Raw genomic sequence first — 24,276 nt, 5'->3', positions numbered from 1 at the left:
CGTGAAATATAGACAACAGGGGCTTTGTAGATTTCTAGACTTGTCTAAATCATAGAGAGCTGTCGTTCGGGACACCCTCCTATATCGTGTTCCTCAGCTCCGTACAGCCACCGTCAGTCTGGGTATTTTTTATGTACAGTTCATTTATAAAGATCCTATCTTAAAACACTTGTTTTGTATTCTAAGTCCTGTAGTTATGTATAAGTGACTGTGTGTTTATTTTGTCTCTAGGTGGTGGCAGAGATCCCAGAACGATTCATCCATGGCATGTAGCACAGTCTGCGACTACGCTGCCAAGTACGAAGCCACCCTTTTCCCCATCATCTACGGACTGGTCTTTATTGTCGGTCTGGTCGGTAACTTGGCAGCGATAGGTGTTATCTACCAACACGTGAAGCGGGAGAATGTGCTTGGAGTGTATCTGGCCAATCTCTGCGCCTCGGACCTCATGTACATATTCACGCTGCCGGTCTGGATGGCCTACACCGCTAAAGACGACTGGCTGTTCGGTGCTCTCAGTTGCAAGATTGTGGGCTTCTTCTTCAATGCTAACCTCTACACAACAATAGCTTTTCTTAGCTGCATAGCTGCTGATCGCTATATAGCCACTGTATTCCCGTTCCGGGCCAAGGTGTTACGGACTATGAGGGGGGCTTTAATAGTCTGCGTGGTGGTTTGGTTGATCATCTTGGGAACTCATTCTGTGTTCCTCGGGCGGGACGAACTCTTCAACTCCAGTCAGAACGTCAAACTTTGCTACGAGAAGTATCCAATGGAGCAATGGATGGCTCGGGTCAACTATTTCCGCATCTTTGTAGTCTTCCTCATTCCCTTGGTACTTCTAGTGGTCTCCTACTGTTCTGTTGTTCGGGTGGTTCACCGGAGTCGAGGCTTGGAGAAAGAACAGAAACGCAAGATCATTGGGCTCCTGATGTGCATGACGGGCATCTTTGTCATCTGCTACCTTCCGTACCACATTGTCCTCTTCATCCGCTCCTACATTAGCGACCGGAACATGTGCACCTGCGATATAGAGAATAAGGTGCGTCCGGCTTATCGAATCACCTTCTCACTGACTAGTCTCAGCAGCGCCTTGGACCCTTTCATCAATATCTTTGTCAGTGAAAGCATTAAACAAGACCTTCTGAAGGAGGTGAGAGCTGTATGGACTGGGTTCCGATCCCTCCGTCACCCACGGACATCTCTCAGGCTGTCCTCCAAGATTAATGACTACAATACGGTGACAAATCAAGTAGAAAATGACCTCCTGGTGGAAAAGAAGGAGGAGACTGTGATTTGACTTGTATCGGTGACTGTGGCTACTAGTTGGTAGATAACCTGACCATTGGCACACTGAACAATTGGCTTATGCCGATTCTGACCCATGCCCTCTGTCGGACTCCAGTGTGCCCCATGTTTGATATGACTCTCTTCACCTATACCTTCTCATTCCTTTATATGTGTGTCCACTGTATATACTATCTCCACACCACAAGTGTCACGGTCGATAACTCAGAAACAAGAAACCCCACAGATATACAATGTCTTCCATCCTTTTTTTTATTCCTCTTAAAATTACAAATCCAGACATTGCCTGTAAAACTCTGAAAACTGACTTTTATTTAACCTGTTGCACTGAGCCCCGTGGGAACATACATGTTTACATGTCAGTATCTTTTTGTAATAGCTGAATATCCTTTTAAAATAAAATTTACATTTTTCACTTATCTTTTTTTTAAACCCATCTTAGAAAACCATTTACATCGGCAGGAACAAAATCCAGTGGGAGAGAGGACATTACCTACTCATGCAATAAAGTTCCTTTTATAGCCTATGGCATGCAGTCTCTTTAAAAATCCTTGCACACTCCATGGTCCTTGTGGCTGAGACGTGTGAATGTGTCGTGTAGCAGATCTCACATGAAGGTCTTTGCTGCTGATCATGAAAACCTTTCAATGTCTACTTTGCTCCACTTTTCTTAGTTAGCATAAAAAACCTCAATTCTGCAGGTCACATGATATCCTCAACAAAGACCAGCATGCTTTGTACCTTGGCCAATATGGCCGCCCTAAATTTACCACAGCTACACTTTTTTCTTTTCTGGTAGCAAGAGTTATTTATCAAAATGGTACATGCTGGCTAAAAGCCACTTTTCTGAAGGAGACCCTCCAAAAATTAGTAAGGATGATTAGTAAGGATGTTATTGGCTAGGATTACTCAGTAATGTGTCCTCGGGTTATGTTTAAATAAAAATTAAACGGGTTACCACATGGAAATCAATTTTACTAAATAACTTCCCTTTCCAATTTAGCAGGGTACTGTCTCTTACATTTAGCAGAGGCCCCTGATGTTTACCTTTAGGAACTGCTCCACTCCATGGGATTGGGACAGAAGAGTGGTTAGCATTGCTGCCTCACAGCGTTGGGTCTAGAGTTACTAAACTGCGGGTTTGAAGAAGTGGAGATGTTGCCTATAGCAACCAATCAGATTCTAGCTATCATTGATTTAGTACATTCTACTAAATGACAGCTAGAATCTGGTTGCTATAGGCAACATCTCCACTTTTTAAAACCCACAGTTTAGTAAATATACCCCTAGGGCTCGATTCCAACCCCTAGCAGTGTGGAGTTTGTATGTGTTTGCCTGGGTCTCCCCACACATTCTAAAGACATACTAGTAGTTTAATTGGCTTCTGACAAAAATGAACCATAGTGTGTGTGCAATAGGGAATTTAGATTGTAAGCTTCATTGGAGCACGGACTGGTGTGAATGAATATATATTCTCTGGACAGCACTGTACACAGCAATATGATTGGTGCTATATAAATAAATACAATATCCAGGTACTAGTGGGGATTCTTATTAGGGACTTTGTTTAGTAACATTGATTTTACTGTGGAAAACTCCTTTTCAACTACACTAGAAAGAAACTGGTTATGTGAACTTGCAGCAGCAATTGACACATGCAGCTTTGCATTGTGGGTATGGAAGAGGCACGTGCAGTATGCGTGTGGAAAAGGGCACGTGCAGACAAACGTACGTGGATGTCTATTTGCCACCTACACCGTGGAGGATTTTGTTGGCCTGCAATCTCACCAATATTTGGTTTGGCCATCAATTCATGACCATACGATGATGCCAATTGTTCTTTAGGTTGCAGTCTCATGATAATTGGTTCTGCCTACAAAATGGCTGCAAATTCACCTCAGAGATGTCAGTGGATCCTAAGGAATCAATCGGCGGCATTCTCATGAATGTTGTTGGTTCAGGCAACAAAATGGCTGCCTCCACTGTGCAGGTGATGGGTGTTCTGTAAATGTGATCAGTACAGGTGCTGCTCTGTTGTCATGAGCTTCTAGCAAGATGGAAGGGGATTTGTCATATATCTATAAAAGGCTGTCTCCTCTGACACAATGTCATGCTACATGTGTGTAACTGTCTACACTTGGATTTCCCTGTTCCGGTTACCAGACCTGGCTATGTTATTCCTGTGTAGGCACAGGGGTTTAAATAAAAATAATTTGTGGTGATTAAAAATGTTTTCCATTGGTTGAATCAGTCCTGGTCTAAACACTTAGGGGTATATTTACTAAACTGCGGGTTTGAAAAAGTGGAGATGTTGCCTATAGCAACCAATCAAATTCTAGCCATCATTTATTTAGTACATTCTACAAAGTGACAGCTAGAATCTGATTGGTTGCTATAGGCAACATCTCCACTTTTTCAAACCCGCAGTTTAGTAAATATACTCCTTCGTAAAAGGAATGCTATCCTCTTCAATGTAGAAGAAAAAACTATATTGAAAGTAAATGTTTATTTTTTTAAAAAAAAGAAATAAACTAAACTTTTTAAAAATATAAATAAAGTTATCATTGCTCAGATCCTATGTGCTCTCTCTAACTACCTCTCAATCACTTGCCTTTCACCCCAAAGGGCAAGTGTGGTACTTTTTAATAAGAAATCTCCCGTTGCACTTAAAGTGTATCTATCACCTACACACAATAGAAGCAGCCATTTTGTGGGCTGAACCGTCATTTGACCTATCAATTCACTAAGAGCTCGTGACATCACAAGTTCCTAGTGCAGTCACAGGGTGCATTCCCATGAATTTTGACTCAACCAGCAAAATGTCTGTGTACACTTTAAAGGTAAACTTACTTATGTGCTTATTTGTAGAGAACTGGAAAAATCAAACCCAGCAGATCACTATATTTTATATACCCATATATATATATATATTAGTTCTGTAGTTCCTGAAGTGATGAGTTGGGGGCATAGAACATTGAAAGCCATATCTCCGTCTTCTACTGAGAGCGTATCTTACTGATGTGACCCTCAAACTATAAATGTTAGAAGTGTTGCAGCGTTGGGTGGACGGGCCAGTATTCCAGCAAAGAAATGTTTGTGGTTGAATTTCTTGGGAATGGAACGGGATATCTTTATTGGGACCAGTAATTGCCCTCATGTATAATCCAACATTTGTAAAAGGTAACCATACTAATAATGGTTCCTGTCTTAAGTTCACCACGCAAACCCCCAATTGTGTAACAACCACTCCACTAAAGAATAATGATTATTTTTGTTATTCCTGAAGCGTCCCTTGCCTTACTGTTAAAAACTAGAACTTTCATTCTCTCCTGATCCTCTTAAACAACGTCTGTGCTCTCTCCAGGGACCTCAGATGACCCTGATCTTAGAGAAAAAAGGAATTCAACATTTCTTATACGCAAAACTCTGAGGTTCTTCTCCTTAACCAGACAAGTGTCCCAGAGCTTGTGAAGAGCCGAGAGCCTGATTCCCAAGCATGTTCTACTAATGACGTTGGCTACACGGTTATACAGTTTGGGCCATATATATATGTATGTTCACCAGACTCTAAAAGAGTTAGATACATTACACCCGCAGGGCGCCAGAGGGAGCCAAGAGGGAATGATGTAGGATGGAAGTTTCGGGATAAAATTGTTAAACACACAGTTTTTTTTGGGGTAGGAAAACTATGTTCAAGAAATGCATAGACATCAAGATTCAGTTCCAAAACGCGTCAAAAGGCTCCTTGGACCACCTGTAGAAGTAAGGTCTGGAAGGACCATCTCTTCAGGTGTTTCGTCACCTCCTGGCTCAACCTGGAGGTGGAAGTAGTAGAGAAAGAGGGGATTGTAAGTAAGGTCCTTGCTCCCCCTTGTGGTTCACTTCTTACGGCCCCCCGCACTGGATCTGCGATCAGACTCCCGTTTTATGTTGCCTTCGTCTGTGGAGGAGGTAGTAAGGAGGGTCTGGCTCCATTTGGCTATCTCGGCATGTTCAGAGACACTGGTGGCTATAGCGGTAATCCAGTTGTTCATCTCCTCCTGTGAAGAAAGGTATAAGTCCGTTAAAAAAGCCATTGAGGTCTGGGTGGTGGTGGGAGAACATTATCTTAGTGTAGAACCTCAAGGGATCATCCCTTCACTGTGAGGCCTCAGATGGGTAGTCTATAGTGGTTGGTTCATGGGAGGACATCTGCCATGACTGGATATATTGCTGGGGGAATGTCTCCTGACTGGACAGGGCCTGAGCGTAATAACTGGATAGATGGACGGGGGAGGGGCAATTAGCCCTGTTGTATATTTATATTGTAGGTTTCTTTTATAGCAAAATAGTAGAAAAAAAGAAAAGTCCACTTTAATTGCATTAATTAACATGTGTGACCTTTAGAACATGAATTTCCACCAATGGTGACAGCCAGTTCTATATTTCTACAGTCACTGACCATGTCCCCATTCTATAAGGTGATCTAGAATGTTATTAGCTTACAAGTGTTGGACCACCACCTGGGGGTAAATGTATCAATGTCCGGATTCTTAAACTCCGGCGAGATCGGCGTCTTCAGCGCTTAAATTTAAAGTGGCGCTGCCTTGTGAAAGGTATTTCACTATGACGGGCTGGGAGAAGCCTAACAGTGCACAAACCTATATCTCTGGAACAGTCTGTGGATACCCATCGAGTCAGAGTTATTTCTAAAATTTCCGCTCATTTCCCTCTTGCCCCATAGAGAGGTGATGTCTGGCGTCACCTTGCGGCTAATTGAATTCTCCCCATAAAGTGGCTTATTTAAAAGAGCTCCTTATAACGTTCGCCGATAAACAGGTAAATAGTGCATTAGTAATTAAATATTTGAGATAAAAATGTGATTGTTGAGGAAGCTATTTTCTGACGCACAGCAAACTTCCTGTTCAGTAATCACATTGAATGTTAAGCTGGGTACACACTACAGAAATTTCGACCAACTTTTTATGCCGAGCGATTTTACATGCGATCGATGTTCCGATCGCTCGGTCCATGGACTGCATACACACTAGCCTTGTTTAGGACGATAAAGGGAAGAGCGGACGTCCCTTTAGCGACTTTTTACAGCCATTTGTCCTGAGCAATGACTGTAATTTCGTACTCACTGTTGTGGATTGGTCGGAAGTTTATACACACTACACAGCGGAAACGAGATTGGAACGAAAATATTAAACAGTACGACCAACCAAATGAGGGGATAATCGTCCATTTGGGCAGACTTTCGACCATCGTGTCACTGCACACACTGACCCGACTTTTGAATGAGTGGTCGTATGTCGCCTGATTGAGCCGATTATTGGACGAAAACAGTGTAGTGTGTACCCAGCTTTACTGCACCAAGTCACTCTTTGCTTCCTGTTGCAGAAAATGACTGATAACAGAAAACAATAGTTTCCAATCAGCTGCTCAGGAAGAGTAAATACAAGAAGCTGTAGTTCTGTCAAGGTATGGAAATGTTTACATATATATCTGTGAATGTTATTAGTAGCTCTTTTATGTAAGTAAAGCAGCTTACGGTTTAGGATATGAGTGACTACTATGAAGTGGTTTTGTATTTCTCATTCACTGGCCGATTAGTGATGTCATAAGTTTTTACTAAATGCATTCTGGGAGTGGGAATTTAGACTAAAATAATGATGACCTACCTCATCTTTAGCTTGAAAGAGAAATTCCCTTCCATCTGTCGGCCTGCAGGAGGAGAAGCATGTGTTAAATATCTGCTTACAATTCCCGAACAGCCTGTTTTTTTTTTAAATTCCAAACTCTCACCTGAGCTTGAAGACAAACTTCTTTTTCTTGTACTCATTGGCCACCTCGCAGGAAGCTCTGTGTAGATTAAGCAGGGGTTCCCCTCCGTGGGTAGCCCCTGAACTTTGACTCTTTGCGTCCTTGTAGACCCCCAAGTCCCCTTTATTTAGCACACAGTACAGGTTTACCCAGGACCTTTAGGGAACCACAAAACTTGTCAGTATTTGCAAGTATCACACAGATTATACAAACTGTCCTACAATACCTGCTCTAGACCGTCAACATAGCTGCCGTTCACTAATCTTCTTTTCTTTATATATACAAACGAATTAAACAATGACCTTAGAAGAATGCACTTTAAAATTATCTCTCCCCAATTATTTCTGGCTATTTGGCTCTAAACTTTGTGGGCACCCTCTACTTATCTAATATATATAAGCCTAGTGGCGTGTGTTAGTGTGTGTAAAAAACTATTTTCTCAGAAAGGGCTCATCCAATTGACCTGAAATTTGGTATACTGACATTATTTGACAAAAAAATTATAATAGTGAAGTCAGTTAACTTCCATCATCCCCCCCCTTCCCCCCGTGGGAGGGGTAGTAAAGGCTAAATTTACCAGTTGAGGGCTCAAACTCTTGACCGTGTGGGTATTTATTTTCCAGAGCCTGTGTTTGGTCATGGACAATTGTATGTCGCATTTTCACGAGTACGGAGAAGCAGTGATGTGAAAGTGCAGGTTATGAATACTGCCCTTCAAGGAAGACTGATTGAGCACAGCGATAAGGTGTTTAGCAGAAACGTTGTGTATCGAGAGGTTTTAGAACAGTAAGACGATGGAGATGAAGAATGAGGTGATGGTGAAGAATGATGAGGTGGTGACGTGGACAAAACCACGTTAAAAAAGGGCGCTTACGTCGGGAAGTAACGCTCTTCCCCTGAGGAGGCCTGGCCTAGCCCCAAATGCATGACAAGAACCTTTTTAACACTTTAAGTAGCTTGATTTGACTATTATGCATGAGTATCATGCACGGGTTAACTTGTTGCTATATAATTATCTCCAATATGAGACCTCTATTCCAATATATTGATAAATTACTGACTCTGATATACTTAGGTGCTGTCCATTTATTCTTGGATGATCTTCTCCGACATCGGATGGCTCCAATTTTTACATCGGATCTAGATGATCACCTCTGTTCTCTACACTGTCATTGGTGCTATTTAAAGGAAGATCGTAATGGATGCCAGTGCTGCTTACACGCACCTGTTTGAGGCCTTTTTGCTGGGCCCGTCCAGCTCGTGTTTTCTGAAGAGGTATCCTTCTTGCTGTACTGTGTGGCTGGGAGGGGGTGGAGGAGGTGCGCTGCTTTGTGCAGGAGCTGAGCGGGATCTTCGTGCCTCACCCGGTGGTTGGTTTGGGTCCTTGGGTCGAGGTCTTCTCCTTGGCTTGGGTCTGTCCCGTGCTCTTGGCCGGTCCGGTCTAGGCGTTCTTTCTTGAAGTTTGTCCACACCGTTGGGTAATCGTGCAGGAGAATCTCGACTCTGAAGTGGAGAGAAATGTAAGTAAGAAACTACACAACAGGCAATGTAACATTATCTCTATAAAGCACAATGGTTTTATATTGATACACTGCGAGTACATACTGCAGGGCTGTTTTGTGATGCTTCCTTCTCCTGCAGCTGTTCAACGATGTCTGCAAGCGTCGCCTTTCTAGAGAAAGAGATGACCAGATCCAAAAATTACTTGTACTCTCCTAAAGCATAGACATCATGACATAAGCTTCCTATTTCTTCATAATTCAGAGGCAGCAAGACACATCTCTCTCCTCCTCCCAATGGACATAAACTGGGACATGTATCTATTCCCTCTTTCTAACGCATCGAGACACTTTGAACATATATTAAGTTCTTACCCTCCTAGTTTGTCTGGTTCCTTCCTTGGCGTTTCTTGTTCGCTGGATTCTTGTTTCTCTGCCCTTCTCTCGTGCCTTTCCCTTCTCCTCTCTGGCTGCTCCTGTTTTGGTGTTTCTTGCTCACTCGATCCCTGTCTTTCCAACCTCTTCTCATGTCTATCCTTCCTTCGCTTTTCCTCTGGTTGCTCTGGTTTGGGAACCTCCTGTTCACTGGACTCCTGACGTTCCAGCCTCCGATCATGTCGATCTCTCCTCCTTTCAGTATGTCGACTTGATTTACTCTCCGCTTTGTCCACAGTCAAGGTCGCCATACCTTGTCCGGCTTTCATTTCCGACCGTTCTGCTCTGGATCCTTCCTGAGCTGGTAGTGGTTTCTCGGTTACCTTGGCCTCCACATGGTCTATCTTTGGTTGCAGTCGTTCTGGCTTCATCTCCTGCCGCACATAACTCACTCTTGCTTCTCCCTTTTCTGCTCGTGTTCTATGGCTATCCAGTTGGACCCCATTAGGGACGGACAGTGTTTCTTTCTGCTCTGATCTAGTCTCTGACTTTTCCTGGATTGTCTGATGTACAAAGGGTGATGGACGACTTGAAAAGTCGGTTGTGTCAGGGAAAACTTTTCGACCAAGGAGTGGGGTTGCGGGCTGCTTGTTCTGCTCAGCTTTCATCTTCTCCAGCTTGCAAAACAGAGAAGACAGCATATTCTACAATACTGAAATATATTGTAAATAGTATCCTGCTTAAAAACTTGCTTAATAAGGTTCTTACTGTAGTCAGACGCCTCAGTGAACTAAATTTCTCTTCCCAGACGGCTGCCGTCTTGCGGAAGGCCTCATGACGTCGTATTAGCTGCTCCACCTCGTCCACGCTGTTGCCCAGCTCTGGGCTCTTTACTATGGGTTCCTGGGCAGTTAGCCATGCGTCAGCCACGCCAGCTTCTTGAGCAAACTGGTGAACTTCAAGCACTGTAGTGTGAGAGATAATGGTATTAGAAGTGTTCTTAAGGGGATGTTCTGAATAGGGAAGTCCAGAGAGCTAGCTCCATCTTTTAGTTTTTACTGAAGCAGTGTCAGGCAATACAACACTTGTACTATAAAAACTCTTCTAATAAATGGGCAGTAGTTGCAGAAAAGTAGGGTGACTAGTGGATGTTTTATGATATAACCGTAGAAGATTAGCCCCTGGCTGCCTGGCGATACCACACTCCAGGAAGATCTGCTGCCTATGCACCTTGTGGCGCTCCCAATCTACTACCCTCTGGAGTAATGTCGCTGCATAGTCGAGACATATATCTGACCCCCAGTCATCCAAATGGTTTTGGTAAGGTGTGACAGCAGTGAGTTAATATAAAATTATAGTCATTTATAATTAAAGCGAGATAAAATCTATATATGTAACACAAGTGATATTAACCTTATATATGTGATACTGTAATGTATTTGTCATGTTTTATCTATAATTAAAGCTTTAAAGCACACGTATCTACACATGTACACCTCTTATTAAACATTGTATGTATACATTGATATATTGTCACTGCATGTATGAGATAATGCTTTATAACTTTGTGTGAATCCTTGTATTGTTAAGACTCAGACAAGGAGATTTGCATTCACATTGACATAGATCAGATTAAAAATGATATAACACCACTTAAAATAGATTAAAATTGGCTATGCATTGTCTTTTGTTCTACTATAAGACTATAAATATATCGCAATGTAAACTAAGTGACACATACAGTTAACATTGTATATTTAGAAAGAGTACTACTGCCATCTACTGTCCAATGCTAATAAAATTGGTTTCTGAGTCTTAGAAATACAGAAATAATAGATTCCTTCTTCCTGGGACTGAAGAAGCTTTTTAAGTAGTGCCAATTGAGAATTTAATTTGGATTACTGAAATTGTTGCTTCTTTCATACATGAAGATTGTAGGATGCATAATGTAAGGGGTCTCCATGTTGTAAATCAAGGGAATTATTTATTTATGTCAAGCTTATTTTTCTACATGAAATAAATCCTTTTCCTATAAATCTTTTGTGCGTTTCTTTCTTTGCATTAGTATTTTAGGATTGTAATATTTGGTAATCTGTTACATAGGGCAATTAGGGGATGTTTCAATCTACTTGACTTGCTATTCCAAATATACCTTTTAAATAGAAACTTAGGGGTAAATTTACCAAGCGGCAGTTCTGACAAAGCGACGATTCTTGACCGTTTGCTATCATTCGAACTAAATTTACTGTTACTGGCTGAGGATGCAGGATTTTAGTTGGCTAAAACAAGATCAGGTAGTAGTATAAAGATAAACTAAAAAATGCAAATAAAACGCACATTTTTCTACATGCAAGTTAGTAAATACAAAAACCTCTATGTCACTGCATCATAAAGTCTTATATGGAGCTGTACAATACAACATTAACCCATCCATGTACCAGGAACTCTGCTACAACAGAGCATCATTAACCCTTTCCTAGAGCTGCCATGAATTTATAACACTGCACCATAACAATTCCAGAGTGCTAGCACTTGGCTGTAATAATGAAACATTAACCCTTCTGTGGAGCTGGAACTCTACTGTAATAAAGCATCATTAACCCTTCCGTGGAGCTGGCACTCTGCTGTAATAAAGCATCATTAACCCTTCCATGGAGCTGGCACTCTGCTGTAATAAAGCATCGTTAACCCTTCCATGGAGCTGGCACTCTGCTGTAATAAAGCATCATTAACCCTTCCGTGGAGCTGGCACTCTGCTATAATAAAGCATCATTAACCCTTCTGTGGAGCTAGCACTCCGCTATAATAAAGCATCATTAACCCTTCCGTGGAGCTGGCACGCTGCTGTAATAAAGCATCATTAACCCTTCCGTGGAGCTAGCACTCTGCTGTAATAAAGCATCATTAATCCTTCTGTGGAGCTGGCACTCTGCTGTAATACAGCATCATTAACCCTTCCGTGGAGCTAGCACTCTGCTGTAATACAGCATCATTAACCCTTCTGTGGAGCTAGCACTCTACTATAATAAAGCATCATTAACCCTTCTGTGGAGCTGGCACTCTACTATAATAAAGCATCATTAACCCTTCCGTGGAGCTGGCACTCTACTATAATAAAGCATCATTAACCCTTCCGTGGAGCTAGCACTCTGCTGTAATACAGCATCATTAACCCTTCTGTGGAGCTAGCACTCTACTATAATAAAGCATCATTAACCCTTCCGTGGAGCTGGCACGTTGCTGTAATAAAGCATCATTAACCCTTCTGTGGAGCTAGCACTCTACTATAATAAAGCATCATTAACCCTTCCGTGGAGCTGGCACTCTACTATAATAAAGCATCATTAACCCTTCCGTGGAGCTAGCACTCTGCTGTAATACAGCATCATTAACCCTTCGGTGGAGCTAGCACTCTGCTGTAATAAAGCATCATTAACCCTTCAGTGGAGCTGGCACTCTACTATAATAAAGCATCATTAACCCTTCTGTGGAGCTAGCACTCTGCTGTAATACAGCATCATTAACCCTTCCGTGGAGCTAGCACTCTGCTGTAATACAGCATCATTAACCCTTCTGTGGAGCTAGCACTCTACTATAATAAAGCATCATTAACCCTTCCGTGGAGCTGGCACTCTACTATAATAAAGCATCATTAACCCTTCTGTGGAGCTAGCACTCTACTATAATAAAGCATCATTAACCCTTCTGTGGAGCTAGCACTCTACTATAATAAAGCATCATTAACCCTTCTGTGGAGCTGGCACTCTACTATAATAAAGCATCATTAACCCTTCCGTGGAGCTGGCACTCTACTATAATAAAGCATCATTAACCCTTCGGTGGAGCTAGCACTCTGCTGTAATAAAGCATCATTAACCCTTCAGTGGAGCTGGCTCTGGGAATCGAGCCGTATGCTCCATTTAGGGGTACTGACATGGTTAAGTGCTCTGTACAGATAAAGCCTCATACATTTTGCTCTTGTGTCTCCCCCGCATTCATCAGGGGGGACATGAAACTAGAGTGTGGGAGCTGTACACATTTCCATGGCAACCCTAATTAGCTGGGGGGGAAGGTGCTGCCTTATTCTTTATCAGGGCGGGAGATTAAGTAAAGTGCATATTGTAAAGTTGAGTTCAGGAGTGCAGGAAAACTGCGGACTGGACAAAGTCCTCCGTTCCCCCAGCTCAGCCGCTAGGAATAAGAGACGGTCACCACTTACTCTGCTGCAGCCACTCCAAACGTTTCTGCCATTTATCCAACATCTCTCTCTTCTTGGTCATCAGCCGGTCCAGACTCTGCTTGATCTGGAGGAAGAATGGAAATCATCATAAGGGTTCAGCAACCATGCGTTGTATGTAGAAAGCGTGTCAAACCTCTGACATGTGTAGACTGAGGTAAAGAACCGTGTCGTGCTTTCTGTATGCTGAGGGAAAACCAAACGTACACGTCAAGCACACATTACAGTGACGTGACAATACCAGAAAGGGCCAATGACGTTTTCTTCCATTATTGTATCTGTTACGGTGAAACGATTGATATAAGTTTATGTTCTCTCTCTGTACAATCTATGAGGAGAATTAAGGGCTCTTGTTCATTGCCCTCCGTCTACCATTTTTGGTTTGTCCATATCTCCAGTAATATCAGAACCAGCCCCTGTCTGTAGACCGCACCCTAAACTATTATATTGTGAGAGAATTATTACACGTGAATAATACCGGCAGGAGGAGATCATTGGGATCACTAGAGGCTACGTTCCTCCATAACTTGTGATTCACCTACCTCCTCTGAGGCCGGCCTCTTGTTGAGGATTAAGGACTTTCCCAGCTCCACGCAGTCTGAGATCCGCTTATTTCGTGCCTCAATTTCACTCTTTAACCCCTGATGGTAACTTAATAAAACTTCCACAGAAGACACGTCTCTGGGGACAAAGGATGATGGCAATTAGTAGCCGCTATATCTGCCACACAGTCCTGCGAGAGCCAACACTTCAGATTTAAAGGTTCCACTGAAGACAAATGAGAGAACCACAACCCATTTACTTCAGTTACAGTCTTACACACGTCACCTTCAATTCAACACTTCAGCATTATATTCACAAATTGAATAACATTATTTCTGAGAGAGCTGCGATACAAGCGACAAGAGACGCCTATGGCTGCAGATTTACCTCTAAAATGTCATCATACAAGGTTAAGCCCATCAGGCCAAAGATTATTGGTGTCAAATAATTAATGTCGTCATTTGTTGACGATAGATTTACCGACACCAAATTCCCAACTGTTGTTTGTAGTTTTATGCTCATACGGTTAAAATCCACGTTCAATGTTTTCTGATGTGTAACACGGCAAGGCTGTGCACATAAGGCCAACAGATTGCTAGGAAAAAGAACGAGGGAGCGTGATATTTATTCTGAACCAAACATCCACCTGGGAGAGGCTCTGGTGGGTCAGGCAGTTAGTTTGTAGAATGTTAAGCCCGTCTAGCGTTCTATAGAGTCATCTATCTGCGAATCGCAACCACAGCCACCTGGGAGAGGCTCTGGTTGGTCAGGCGGTTAGTTTGTAGAATGTTAAGCCCATCTAGCATTCTATAAAGTCATCTATCTGCGAATCGCAACCACAGCCACCTGGGAGAGACTCTGGTTGGTCAGGCGGTTAGTTTGCAGCATGTTAAGCCCATCTAGTGTTCTATAAAGTCATCTACCTGCGAATCGCAACCACAGCCACCTGGGAGAGGCTCTGGTTGGTCAGGCGGTTAGTTTGTAGAATGTTAAGCCCATCTAGCATTCTATAGAGTCGTCTATCTGCGAATCGCAACCACAGCCAATCCCCTGCTGTATATTAACGATATACACACTTTGGGTATGGATTTATGTTTTGGATTTATTTTTGTATAGGCTGTGATTAGCCTGTAATTAAGAGAACCTGTCACTGAGGTGATAAATCCTCTTTAATCTTAATTATCAATATATAAGTTATGATTTATGCAGAAGTTATAGCCTTATTATTTTATATATAGCAGAAGTAGGTTTTTTTGCCACTTATTGTACATTATGGAAGAAATGGCATACATCGGGATATGAAGTATCTTCTAGTGGTCGACTATTAATTCTATAATATGGACACGACATACTGAAGAATCAGGACATGCGTAGGAAGCCTTAATATGTAAGTAAGACAGGTATGTATCTTTTATCTAGATGCATTGACAAATTGAAATGTAGACTTTTGTCTATTACTCTGCCCATCTCACTACATATTGTACAACCATTTACCTGGGCTTCTCACAGGTGCCAATCTGACAAATGATGCCATCCATCCAGGAGATCAGGTCCCTGACGAGACCCAGGAACTTCATGCGATCACTGGTGCTGGTGATCTGCAGACGGCAGTCCTCACATGACGTCAGCAGCTCCTTCCACGAGCGCATCACTTCCTGTTCGCTGGTGACGATGGCCGCTGCATTCTCACCGGCATAGACTGTCCGCAGCTGGGCGGCATTTTCCTGCAGCTGCCGTACCTGGCCACAGGAGGGAAGACTGAGGATAAGGCGTTTGGCGGTGCTTAGGCCTGTATGTGTACTAACCCTCTTTACAAGTATTCAGGGATATTTATTAACAGTGGTGCACAGAAAAAGGTGCTGTAAGCCAAAATTAACCAGATGATGATTTCATGTTCTAAACTACTATAAAAATGTCATATATAATCTGATTGGTTGCTATGGGTTACAACACATTTTTTCAGGTGCGCCATTTTTTCATAAATGACCTCATGGACTTGTATTTATAGTAATGACAATATTAACAATATAAACCTTACCTGAGTGACAAGGACCTGGATGTCGTGTTCAAAAGAGCTAAGAATCCGCTGCAGGGAACCAGCCGAGAGCCGGACCTCCTGTGCCTTCACCTCCGGAACCCTCTGTTTCTTCTCCTCCACCTGGGACAGAACCTCTTTGCAATCGTTGAAGAACTTATGCAGCTCATGGGAAGCGGAAAGCATCTGGGCCCTCGTCTCCATCAACTCCATCAGGTCTGCCCAGGCTTCGTTCACTCCGTCTTTCCACTCAGCTATCATGGCTGCGTCCGAGTGGCCGTAGTCGATGAGCTCATCCACCATCTGGTTGACCGCCGTGATGCGCTCGTGTCCGATGCTGCCCGTCTCGTTGACAAACTCGGTGAACTTCTCCTGCAGAAGCTACGAAGAACCGATCCATGAGAAACATTGGTGATGGAATTCATTTCATCACCAACGTGTAATCTGCCATTATAATCTTCCATTATATATATATATATATGAAACATTATGCTGTTTGTTCCACACATGTAGTGATATCACTTACCGTTACATGCTCGTAATCTTGTCCCAGCTCCGGAGACCCGGCCACCACTTCCTTCTCTGCGATCCACTGCTCCAACTCATCCACCTCCCGGCTTAGCTGGAAGAGCCAATACTGCTGTTCCAGACGTCCCTTTCGCTCCTCCACCAGGTCCTTCAGAGACACGTACAGCCGATCAATCTGAGACTGACGCCTACTTATCTGCTCACTATGCAAGGACAGCAGTTAGTGCATTAGTTGGGGGCACGGTGCAGAGGTGATGTGCAAACATTCTTATCTAAGAATACTGAAACCACTCTGCAACACAATCTAGCAACAGCCACAGTATGGTTAAAACATCACTACTACCCATGAACACATATTGCCTGTGATAATCCTCAATGAATTTCAACCATAATGAAAAAAAGAAGAAACTACTGAAGTTATAAGTCATAGGGACAATGGCTGAGCCACAAGAAGAATCCTGATATCCTGGTCATATGGATCATGAACTTTTCTTCTAAGACAGAATATATAAGATATTACCTATTACACCTTTATCAATAAGAATTGCCCACAATCCCAATAACTCACTACTGTCATTATTACCGTGAGCCACTAAACATCATCAGTACATATTATGCTCCTTTTGAGTGGCAAATATAGGTTTCACGGTCAAGGGCTGTATACTTGAGAGTGTCAGATGGCAACGAGCAGGAAGTAGGGGCTGGAATGAAACCACAACCTAGTACCCACAGTCATACTCACTGCTACTATATTTTTATTTATTTATTATTGTTTATGTACTGCCACCATATTACGCATTGTACAGAGGCAAGCCAGTGGTACTGACCTACAAATGAGACCATAACGGTTTCTAAGTGGTTAGCACTTCTGCCGTACAGCACTGGGGTCATGAGTTCAATTCCCGACCATGGCCTTATCTGTGAGGAGTTTGTATGGTCTCCCCCCCCCCCCCATGTTTGCGTGGGTTTCCTCCAGGTGCTCTGGTTTCCTCCCACACTCCATAAAAACATACTAGTAGGGTTAATTGGCTGCTATCAAATTGAACCTAGTCTGTGTGTGTGTTTGTGTGTGTGTGTGTGTTAGGGAATTTAGACTGTAAGCCCCAATGGGGCAGGGACTGATGTGAGTGAGTTCTCTGTACAGCGCTGCGGAATTAGTGGCGCTATATAAATAAATGGTAATAATAATATTAATAAATAATTGAAGTTTTGTTCATCGTAGCTAAACTGATGTTTCAGTACATTAACTAAGCGACAGTAATTCAGTTTTATGACTCAGTGAGCTTCACTTAAGAATGAAGGCCTGGGGGTAAATGTATGAACATGCGGGTTCTTCAACACCCGCGTGTTCAGCGATTAAATTTCAAGCGGCGCTGCATTGTAAAGGGAAGCTCCCTTTACAATGCAGCGCCGCTTGAAATTTAATCGCCGAACACGCATTTTCATACATTTACCCCCTGGGCTCCTGGTGTCAGGACCAAGGAATACCTCGGGGAATCAGAGATGAATATTACATCACATTTATGCTCCAATATCATTCTACAACCAGAAACTATGCATTTACACAAGAGCAAACCAACACTTGTCTGTGTGCTTCTTATCTACAGCAAACAAGAACAGTGTTCTCTTCACACAGCACTAGATGGATCTACTGGTGAATTGCCAGATTTATCTCCGTATCCGGCAATTGTCCCTATATTTTAGTGTGCGCGGCCACCAAACAAGCACGAAAGAGGACTGTTATCAGCCTGCACTAACATGGCCTTGTGTAAACCAGAAGTGATCTGTCCTCTCTGCCCCAGGATCTCATCCAAACTGGCCCTATGGATGGATTGGTTCATGTGTACCACCATAAACCATTTGGGTATATTTACTAAACTGCGGGTTTGAAAAAAAAATGGAGATGTTGCCTATAGCAACCAATCAGTTTCTAGTTATCATCTGTTTAGTACATTCTACAAAATGACAGCCAAAATCTGATTGGTTGCTATAGGCAACATCTCCACTTTGTCAAACCCACAGTTTAGTAAATATACCCCCTAGTGTTGTGTTTTTATTTAACTGGGCTTAAAGATTAACTATAAGATGGATTGACTGAAAGGATTCGTGTGATGGGAGACAATGAATCCATTTCATTTTGGTCTCTTGAAAGAATTCTGTGGAGAAATAAAGCCTTACTATTTGTATACATAGAAATCACACATACCAAACGTATATAAATGACGATCAAACGAAGTCTCAGAAAAGCAGCAAAAATGTGACATACTTTACTTATCATTGTTTAACTCATTTCTAAAACAAAATCTGAAAATTGGTGCTTGCAAAAGTTTCAGCGATCTCAAATATCTATGTCTGGAATAGTCCAGTTTTCATATCTTCTAAGGATGAATGAACATAACCTAAATCTTTAATTTGAAATCTGAATTACTACTGTTAGACGGGCCTTCAGTGGGGTCATCAGGTCTCCCCTTTAAATATAGACATTCAGGGGCATATTCAATTAGGTTTCCGGTCCGTGGTAATGCGCCGGAACGGGCCGCGAAGACAATCCACGGTACCGCAACAGCGTGGATTTTCATGCACACCCCATAGGATTGCAAAGGAAAATCTGCGTAATTGCGGTACCGTATTATCGTTAATACTGCACACTTTTCACGGTAACGCGCGTTACAGCGGACCGGAAACCTAATTGAATATGCCGCTGAGAGTATTAGGGTGAGGGGATACTCAGGCCTTCTGCAGTCACATAGCCAAAGCTTAGCACTGCTGGATGTACAACGTCAGTACTATAATCAGACCAAGTAGCTGAATCAGCTTAATGTTTTATTCATGTTTTTTTCTTCTTTACATCTAGTAACTCATCCAGTCCTTGATTTATGTATTATAATGCCTGTGCTTCTGTCGGAATATCCTGAAAACATGAACCGTTGCCAGCGAGGACCACAGTCTGTGCTTTGTTCTATGTGTACAATGTCTGAGGGCGTCCCGTGTCATGGGCAGAGAAATGCAACACAGGTGAATGAAGGCGAGACTGTCACACTCTCACCTGTCGGGGTGTCCCAGGTCAAGGAGGGTGCGGCACTGCCGGGACAGTTGAGCGATTGTCTCCTCGTAGTTCTCAATGGTCTGTTCCACCATAAGGTGCTTTTTCAGGAGCTGGAGGGTGCTTTGCTCATCCTGGTGCGAGGGAAAGAGGTTTTGTTACACGTGTGATAAATATGATCAACACCCAATCCTGTGGAATCACAGATTTACAGGTAAACTGCACCTACGAGCTATAGCTTCCCAATAATCCTTCCTAGCATTGGTCGTCCAGCAAGCTGCGTGCCAAGGACCTGCACAGTTCAGCAGATACTCACCCCTGACAGTGACCGCAACAGGAAATCCTTGTCAATAAAAGGCAGCAGATAGTTGATGGCGAGTGGGCAATCCGGAGCAATTGTCCAATCAATCGCAATGACCAATATCCAACGCCTGTCTGAGTCTATGTGATTGAAGAGCTTGTGGCTCTGTTTGGGGGGCGGGACGTTGGAGCATTCGGTTGGCTTAGATAGAAGTGTTATTGACTTCATACTCTACCCGTACATGTAATCTACTTGCTGGAAGCATGTTATCTGGTTGTAACCTTTCCCTTCCAATCACTGTGTGGCACATGATGTCCTACATTCAGCACATCTCAGATAACTTGATTACATGGCACCATTAACGTACAGTTTAGGTGGCAGCTGGCAGAAGACGTACATCAGTGTTTTATATCAATACAAGGATTGGCTGTATAGAATGAATTAGCTCTCACCTTCCCCTTGTCGTTATTCATCATGAGAAGTTCCTGCTCGCTCAGCCACGTCTCCACCTCGCCCACATCAAAGTAATACTGCTGCACTTGGTAGTTAATGTCCAGGACCTGCTGCCTTCTCTCCGTCTCCTCCCGCAGCATGTGCCACATCTCCCGCAGGCTCTCATACCCCAAACGGACTCCCTCCGCTTCCGGACTCCGGATACCAGCAATGGCCCTCGCTCGCTCTAAGATGTCATCTACACGTGGGGAATGTACCTGGATCTCTCTCCTCAGGTTCTGGTAAGAACAGGACAGAGAGAGATTGTGATTGGGCCAGAACATTTACGTGATATACAAGTGCATTTCCTACCTGTTCAGAGTTATAGACAACTAATTCACCAAAAACAGAATTTCCAGTTTTGGGTGAAATATCTCATAAACTCCATCCCAGAAGATTACTTTCCTGGAGTCTGGTCCGCGAGATCTGACAGCTCCCTCAATGTCTGGCACTGCGCTGGTCACTCCAGCTGGAGGAGAGTGTGGCAGACATTGTGGTACCCTCCTTACTCTTTCTGAACCAGATCCTAAGACAACATGGGACCTGCAGGATCACATGGAACCCCAGACCCCAAGTAAGTAACCACTTGGGATGGGGTTCACCTTTAAGACGTGAGTAGGTGCAGGGGAAAGATCACGTAAGCGGGCCACCACAGCCCTTGACAAGACACAAGGATTAATTTGCAACAATATCCCAAAATTACAGTGGATCCAAGTTTTCCATAAAGCGGCAACATAATCTTAGAAACTAGGAAGGTGAGATCAGAGCTTTCTTAGGACAGTTTTAGAGCATAAACTAGGTTTACGTGTAAGGCTAAAGTTGTCTTAAATTCAAACTTAGCACTATATAAGACTCTCATTTTTGTTTCACCTTAACCCAATATATTTTAGGATTAAATTGATGAAGTAATTCATTTAAAAAAGAGAGAAGACTCCATCTTTATATCAGGAATACTCGTTAGGACACTCGGTGAACTGACACAAGATCCTCTCCCATCCAGTTTGCATTAGTGGAGATAAGGATGGTGCACATCTTGTTCTCGGAGGCCCAGGGCGAATGTTTCATTTGCCTCTCTATTATAAATATAAAGAAAGATGCCAAGGTCTTCTCTTACAAGTAAGGGTAAGGCAACATGCAGGTAGGGACACTAATGTATAAGACTGTGCATTATATTGGGTGAATTTACTGATAGACAGTTTTGATAAATGTAACGTTGTCTTGCACTAGTTGTTTTCACAAACCCTGTATGAGATGACACATGCAATCACCTGGTTTTTCTTGATGAGCTGCTGCACGGACTGCAAGTTGGTCCCGTGTTCTTTAGACATAGAGAGAGGAAGCCTTTCCTGTACCCAGGACTGTCAAAGATTGAATTCAGATGTCATTAAAAGCGATATGATATGGAAGCAATCTTAGCATGGTGCTGAATCACAGACCTTACCAACTAACAGGCTCTTATATTCTATTATCTGTCATTTTAGACACCTGCGTCTGTTTCTCGCTACACGGTTTACATTAATCTATAAGAAATTGGTTTTACATTGATTTGTGGGATTTCCTTTACAAAATGTTGTTCCCTGAGATTTTACTCAACAAGAATGTATTTGTTTTCAACAGACTTTCATGAGAACAGTCAGATAATTGCCTTGTACTCACCATTTCATCTTCCAGGTCCCGGGTGACTTGATGAACTTCCTTTGAGGCCAAGAGTATCCGTCTTCTTTCTTTCAGGGGCTCGATCAGACGCACAATCCGAGTGCCGACCTCGTTCTGCTTGTCACTCACGGCCTCTTGGCTCACCACATCCAGCGGGAGAGATGCCATCTGTGCTTGCAGCACGCCAACCTCCTTGTACCACTCCTCCATCTGAGACTCCATTGTCTGCACCAAAAGAGCAAATTCAGAGCCAAGAATCTTGTGGGGATATCTCTGTGTCAGCCACACATATTAAGGGTCATTTAAAAGTGCAAAACGGTGAGTCCATGGCACAAACTCCCTTTTCTGACGTGACGTGCCTATTTTTCCAGGAATGCACACGTGTTTATGAGGAAGCGCATGGATGTCCGGGCCAAGATGACAGCGTCTGCAGTGATGCAAAATTTAGCATCTTACAACAGTGTGAACTGGGTGGGTTAGGAGTGAGTGCATAAGTTCATCTAGTTATGCACCAACGTGCAATAAGTGAGATTTCATTTTGAGGACATGGTTATTTTAATGAGATTCAAGGGGTCAAGAAGGGGCGTTACCCGCTTAGCAAAGGGCTACGATATGCAAGGCGGATAAATAGTTACACTGGCGCAAATAGAATGTTCTCCTTGCAAACATATTTTATGGTTCATAAATTAACTTTATTATCTTACAGATCATCATTGATATTAACAAGTCCATTAACTTGTCTTACGGATCATCATTGATATTAACAAGTCCAGTAACTTGTCTTCTAGTGGAGAAATTAAACTGAACTGATAAAACATTTCTGTAACCAGTATCCTTAATATAGCCCGAAGTAAAAACATGCATAGCCAACCTGGTAACCCTGGCTGGTGGGTGCCGGGGAAAAAAACATGTGCCCCCATTATTACCAAATAGTAGAAATGTGCCCCCTTTAGTAATAAAAAATAATATTGTGACTCCTTTAGAAATAAAGAATATTGTGACTTCTTTAGAAATAACAAATAATATTGTGACTCCTTTAGAAATAAATATTGGCCCCTTATAATAATAATAATAATAATAATAATGTCCTTTTTTTTGTAATGGAGCGTCAGATATACTTACCTACCATCTTTGGACATAATTCATAGAAGATAAAAAAAGATCCCTGAAACGGACAACTCTGAAGCAAATTACCTACTTAATAGATGGGCAGCCAATCACAAGTGGTCTCTCATCTGTCATCTTTAATGAGTTATCAGAATGAGGGACATGTTTTACTATATATGCCAGTTTTGTGTGTGAAGCTTTACATTATATTGCTCAGAGCGTATACATGTTCTTCTCCGCCAAGGTGCCATATGAAGGTGTAAAATATGTCCCGCTAAAAGTATTGGACAAGACCCTCAGACTGACAGCTCTGAATTGGCGCAAAATTCAATTGCTATACAGAGTGAAAATGGCTATGCACACCTCCCCAACAGCAAGGAACCCCCCTAAAAGCTCACTCTCTTCACTTCTAGGTTCTGTTTACATGTACACACTGCTCCACAAACACCCCCATCTTGCTCCGCACACATGTTCTAGGTGCACTTGCGCAAATCGAGGTGCACAGCGGGACCAAAGCTGCACATCAGATGTTTTGCACTGTGTAAATGGCCTTCACTGATAGGAGTGGTCCAGTACACCATTCTTATCTCTTGTGGAAAGTACTCTGCAAATATACACGTAGCCCTTCTCACCTCTTTACTAAACATAAGAGATTATAATAAGACACTGTAGTAAGATGCTACCCTGAAAAGTGATTGCAGCAGAGAGAACTGCCCCAGCTCATGCACTTCCTGGTAGAATATCATGAAACATTCTGTAGATATAAACAAACATTGAAAAATTTCACAGGAGGACTCCGAAGCCAGGAGGAGAAGAGCACAAGGAGAGAGTAGAAATGAGGTTTGGAAGAAGAAAAAAATACACACACAAAAACTACTGTACCGCGCATCAGGCAATGGGCTGTGAAGAAACTGCACTGTGATGTTGGGATGGACACTTGAGGGTGTCTGCGTCATGCTGTTAAAAAGGGAAAATGAGGTGTTTATGAATGATGAGCATGAGGATGTAGACAGCCAGAGCTGGATTAAGACCCCATGGGGCCCTCGGTAACATACTGGTTTGGGCCCCTTCATGGCTGGGGGCATTAAATGAGGAGCAGTTCATTTGGGCTCCAGGTTTTTTGGAATTTCTGGTCTAAACGGATGGGGATGGAGATGGACCTTGGACCATGTAAATCCATGTTGTGACCTCATCCTGTACGGCAGAGTGGGCTAGGGCTGGTGGCCAGTCAGGATCAAAGGGAAAAATTACATTACATGACTATATAGATTTTTTTTTCCAACAGCTGTCCACCCAGCATTGATAATAACTGGAGCACAAGGAATCACAATAAGTGGTCTGTGTGAT

At 42.8% G+C, this 24,276-nt stretch overlaps 2 protein-coding genes across 8 annotated transcripts in view; one reads left to right on the top strand and one right to left on the bottom strand.

The window, feature by feature from the left end:
* LOC142102296 (G-protein coupled receptor 4-like) overlaps nucleotides 1-1,727 on the top strand; it is a 51,022-nt gene extending 49,295 nt beyond the window's left edge. For all 4 annotated transcript variants that reach the window (XM_075187079.1, XM_075187077.1, XM_075187078.1 and 1 more), the window contains one exon: nucleotides 232-1,727. In XM_075187079.1, the coding sequence (XP_075043180.1) occupies nucleotides 232-1,300 (1,069 nt within the window). In that variant the 3' untranslated portion in view covers nucleotides 1,301-1,727. The remainder of the gene's footprint in view (nucleotides 1-231) is intronic.
* Nucleotides 1,601-24,276, bottom strand: part of SPTBN4 (spectrin beta, non-erythrocytic 4) — a 98,017-nt gene continuing 75,341 nt past the window's right edge. For 3 of the 4 annotated variants that reach the window (XM_075187066.1, XM_075187067.1, XM_075187070.1), the window contains 16 exons: nucleotides 21,823-22,047; nucleotides 21,435-21,524; nucleotides 20,127-20,405; nucleotides 19,377-19,507; nucleotides 16,329-16,533; nucleotides 15,806-16,183; nucleotides 15,262-15,506; nucleotides 13,767-13,905; nucleotides 13,207-13,291; nucleotides 9,756-9,952; nucleotides 8,988-9,664; nucleotides 8,719-8,785; nucleotides 8,339-8,616; nucleotides 7,096-7,269; nucleotides 6,972-7,014; nucleotides 1,601-5,348 (listed from right to left, as the gene is read on the bottom strand). In XM_075187066.1, coding sequence (XP_075043167.1) covers nucleotides 5,187-5,348; nucleotides 6,972-7,014; nucleotides 7,096-7,269; nucleotides 8,339-8,616; nucleotides 8,719-8,785; nucleotides 8,988-9,664; nucleotides 9,756-9,952; nucleotides 13,207-13,291; nucleotides 13,767-13,905; nucleotides 15,262-15,506; nucleotides 15,806-16,183; nucleotides 16,329-16,533; nucleotides 19,377-19,507; nucleotides 20,127-20,405; nucleotides 21,435-21,524; nucleotides 21,823-22,047 — 3,375 coding nt within the window. In that variant the 3' untranslated portion in view covers nucleotides 1,601-5,186. Of the gene's footprint in view, nucleotides 5,349-6,971; nucleotides 7,015-7,095; nucleotides 7,270-8,338; nucleotides 8,617-8,718; nucleotides 8,786-8,987; nucleotides 9,665-9,755; nucleotides 9,953-13,206; nucleotides 13,292-13,766; nucleotides 13,993-15,261; nucleotides 15,507-15,805; nucleotides 16,184-16,328; nucleotides 16,534-19,376; nucleotides 19,508-20,126; nucleotides 20,406-21,434; nucleotides 21,525-21,822; nucleotides 22,048-24,276 lie in introns of those variants that run through there. The other variant, XM_075187068.1, reaches the window with a different exon arrangement.

This window comes from Mixophyes fleayi, chromosome 9, assembly GCF_038048845.1.
Source record: "Mixophyes fleayi isolate aMixFle1 chromosome 9, aMixFle1.hap1, whole genome shotgun sequence".
Classification (NCBI taxonomy): Eukaryota; Metazoa; Chordata; class Amphibia; order Anura; family Limnodynastidae; genus Mixophyes; species Mixophyes fleayi.
The sequence above is the reverse complement of the archived record's forward strand: the minus strand, read 5'-3'. Positions and strand labels throughout refer to the sequence as shown.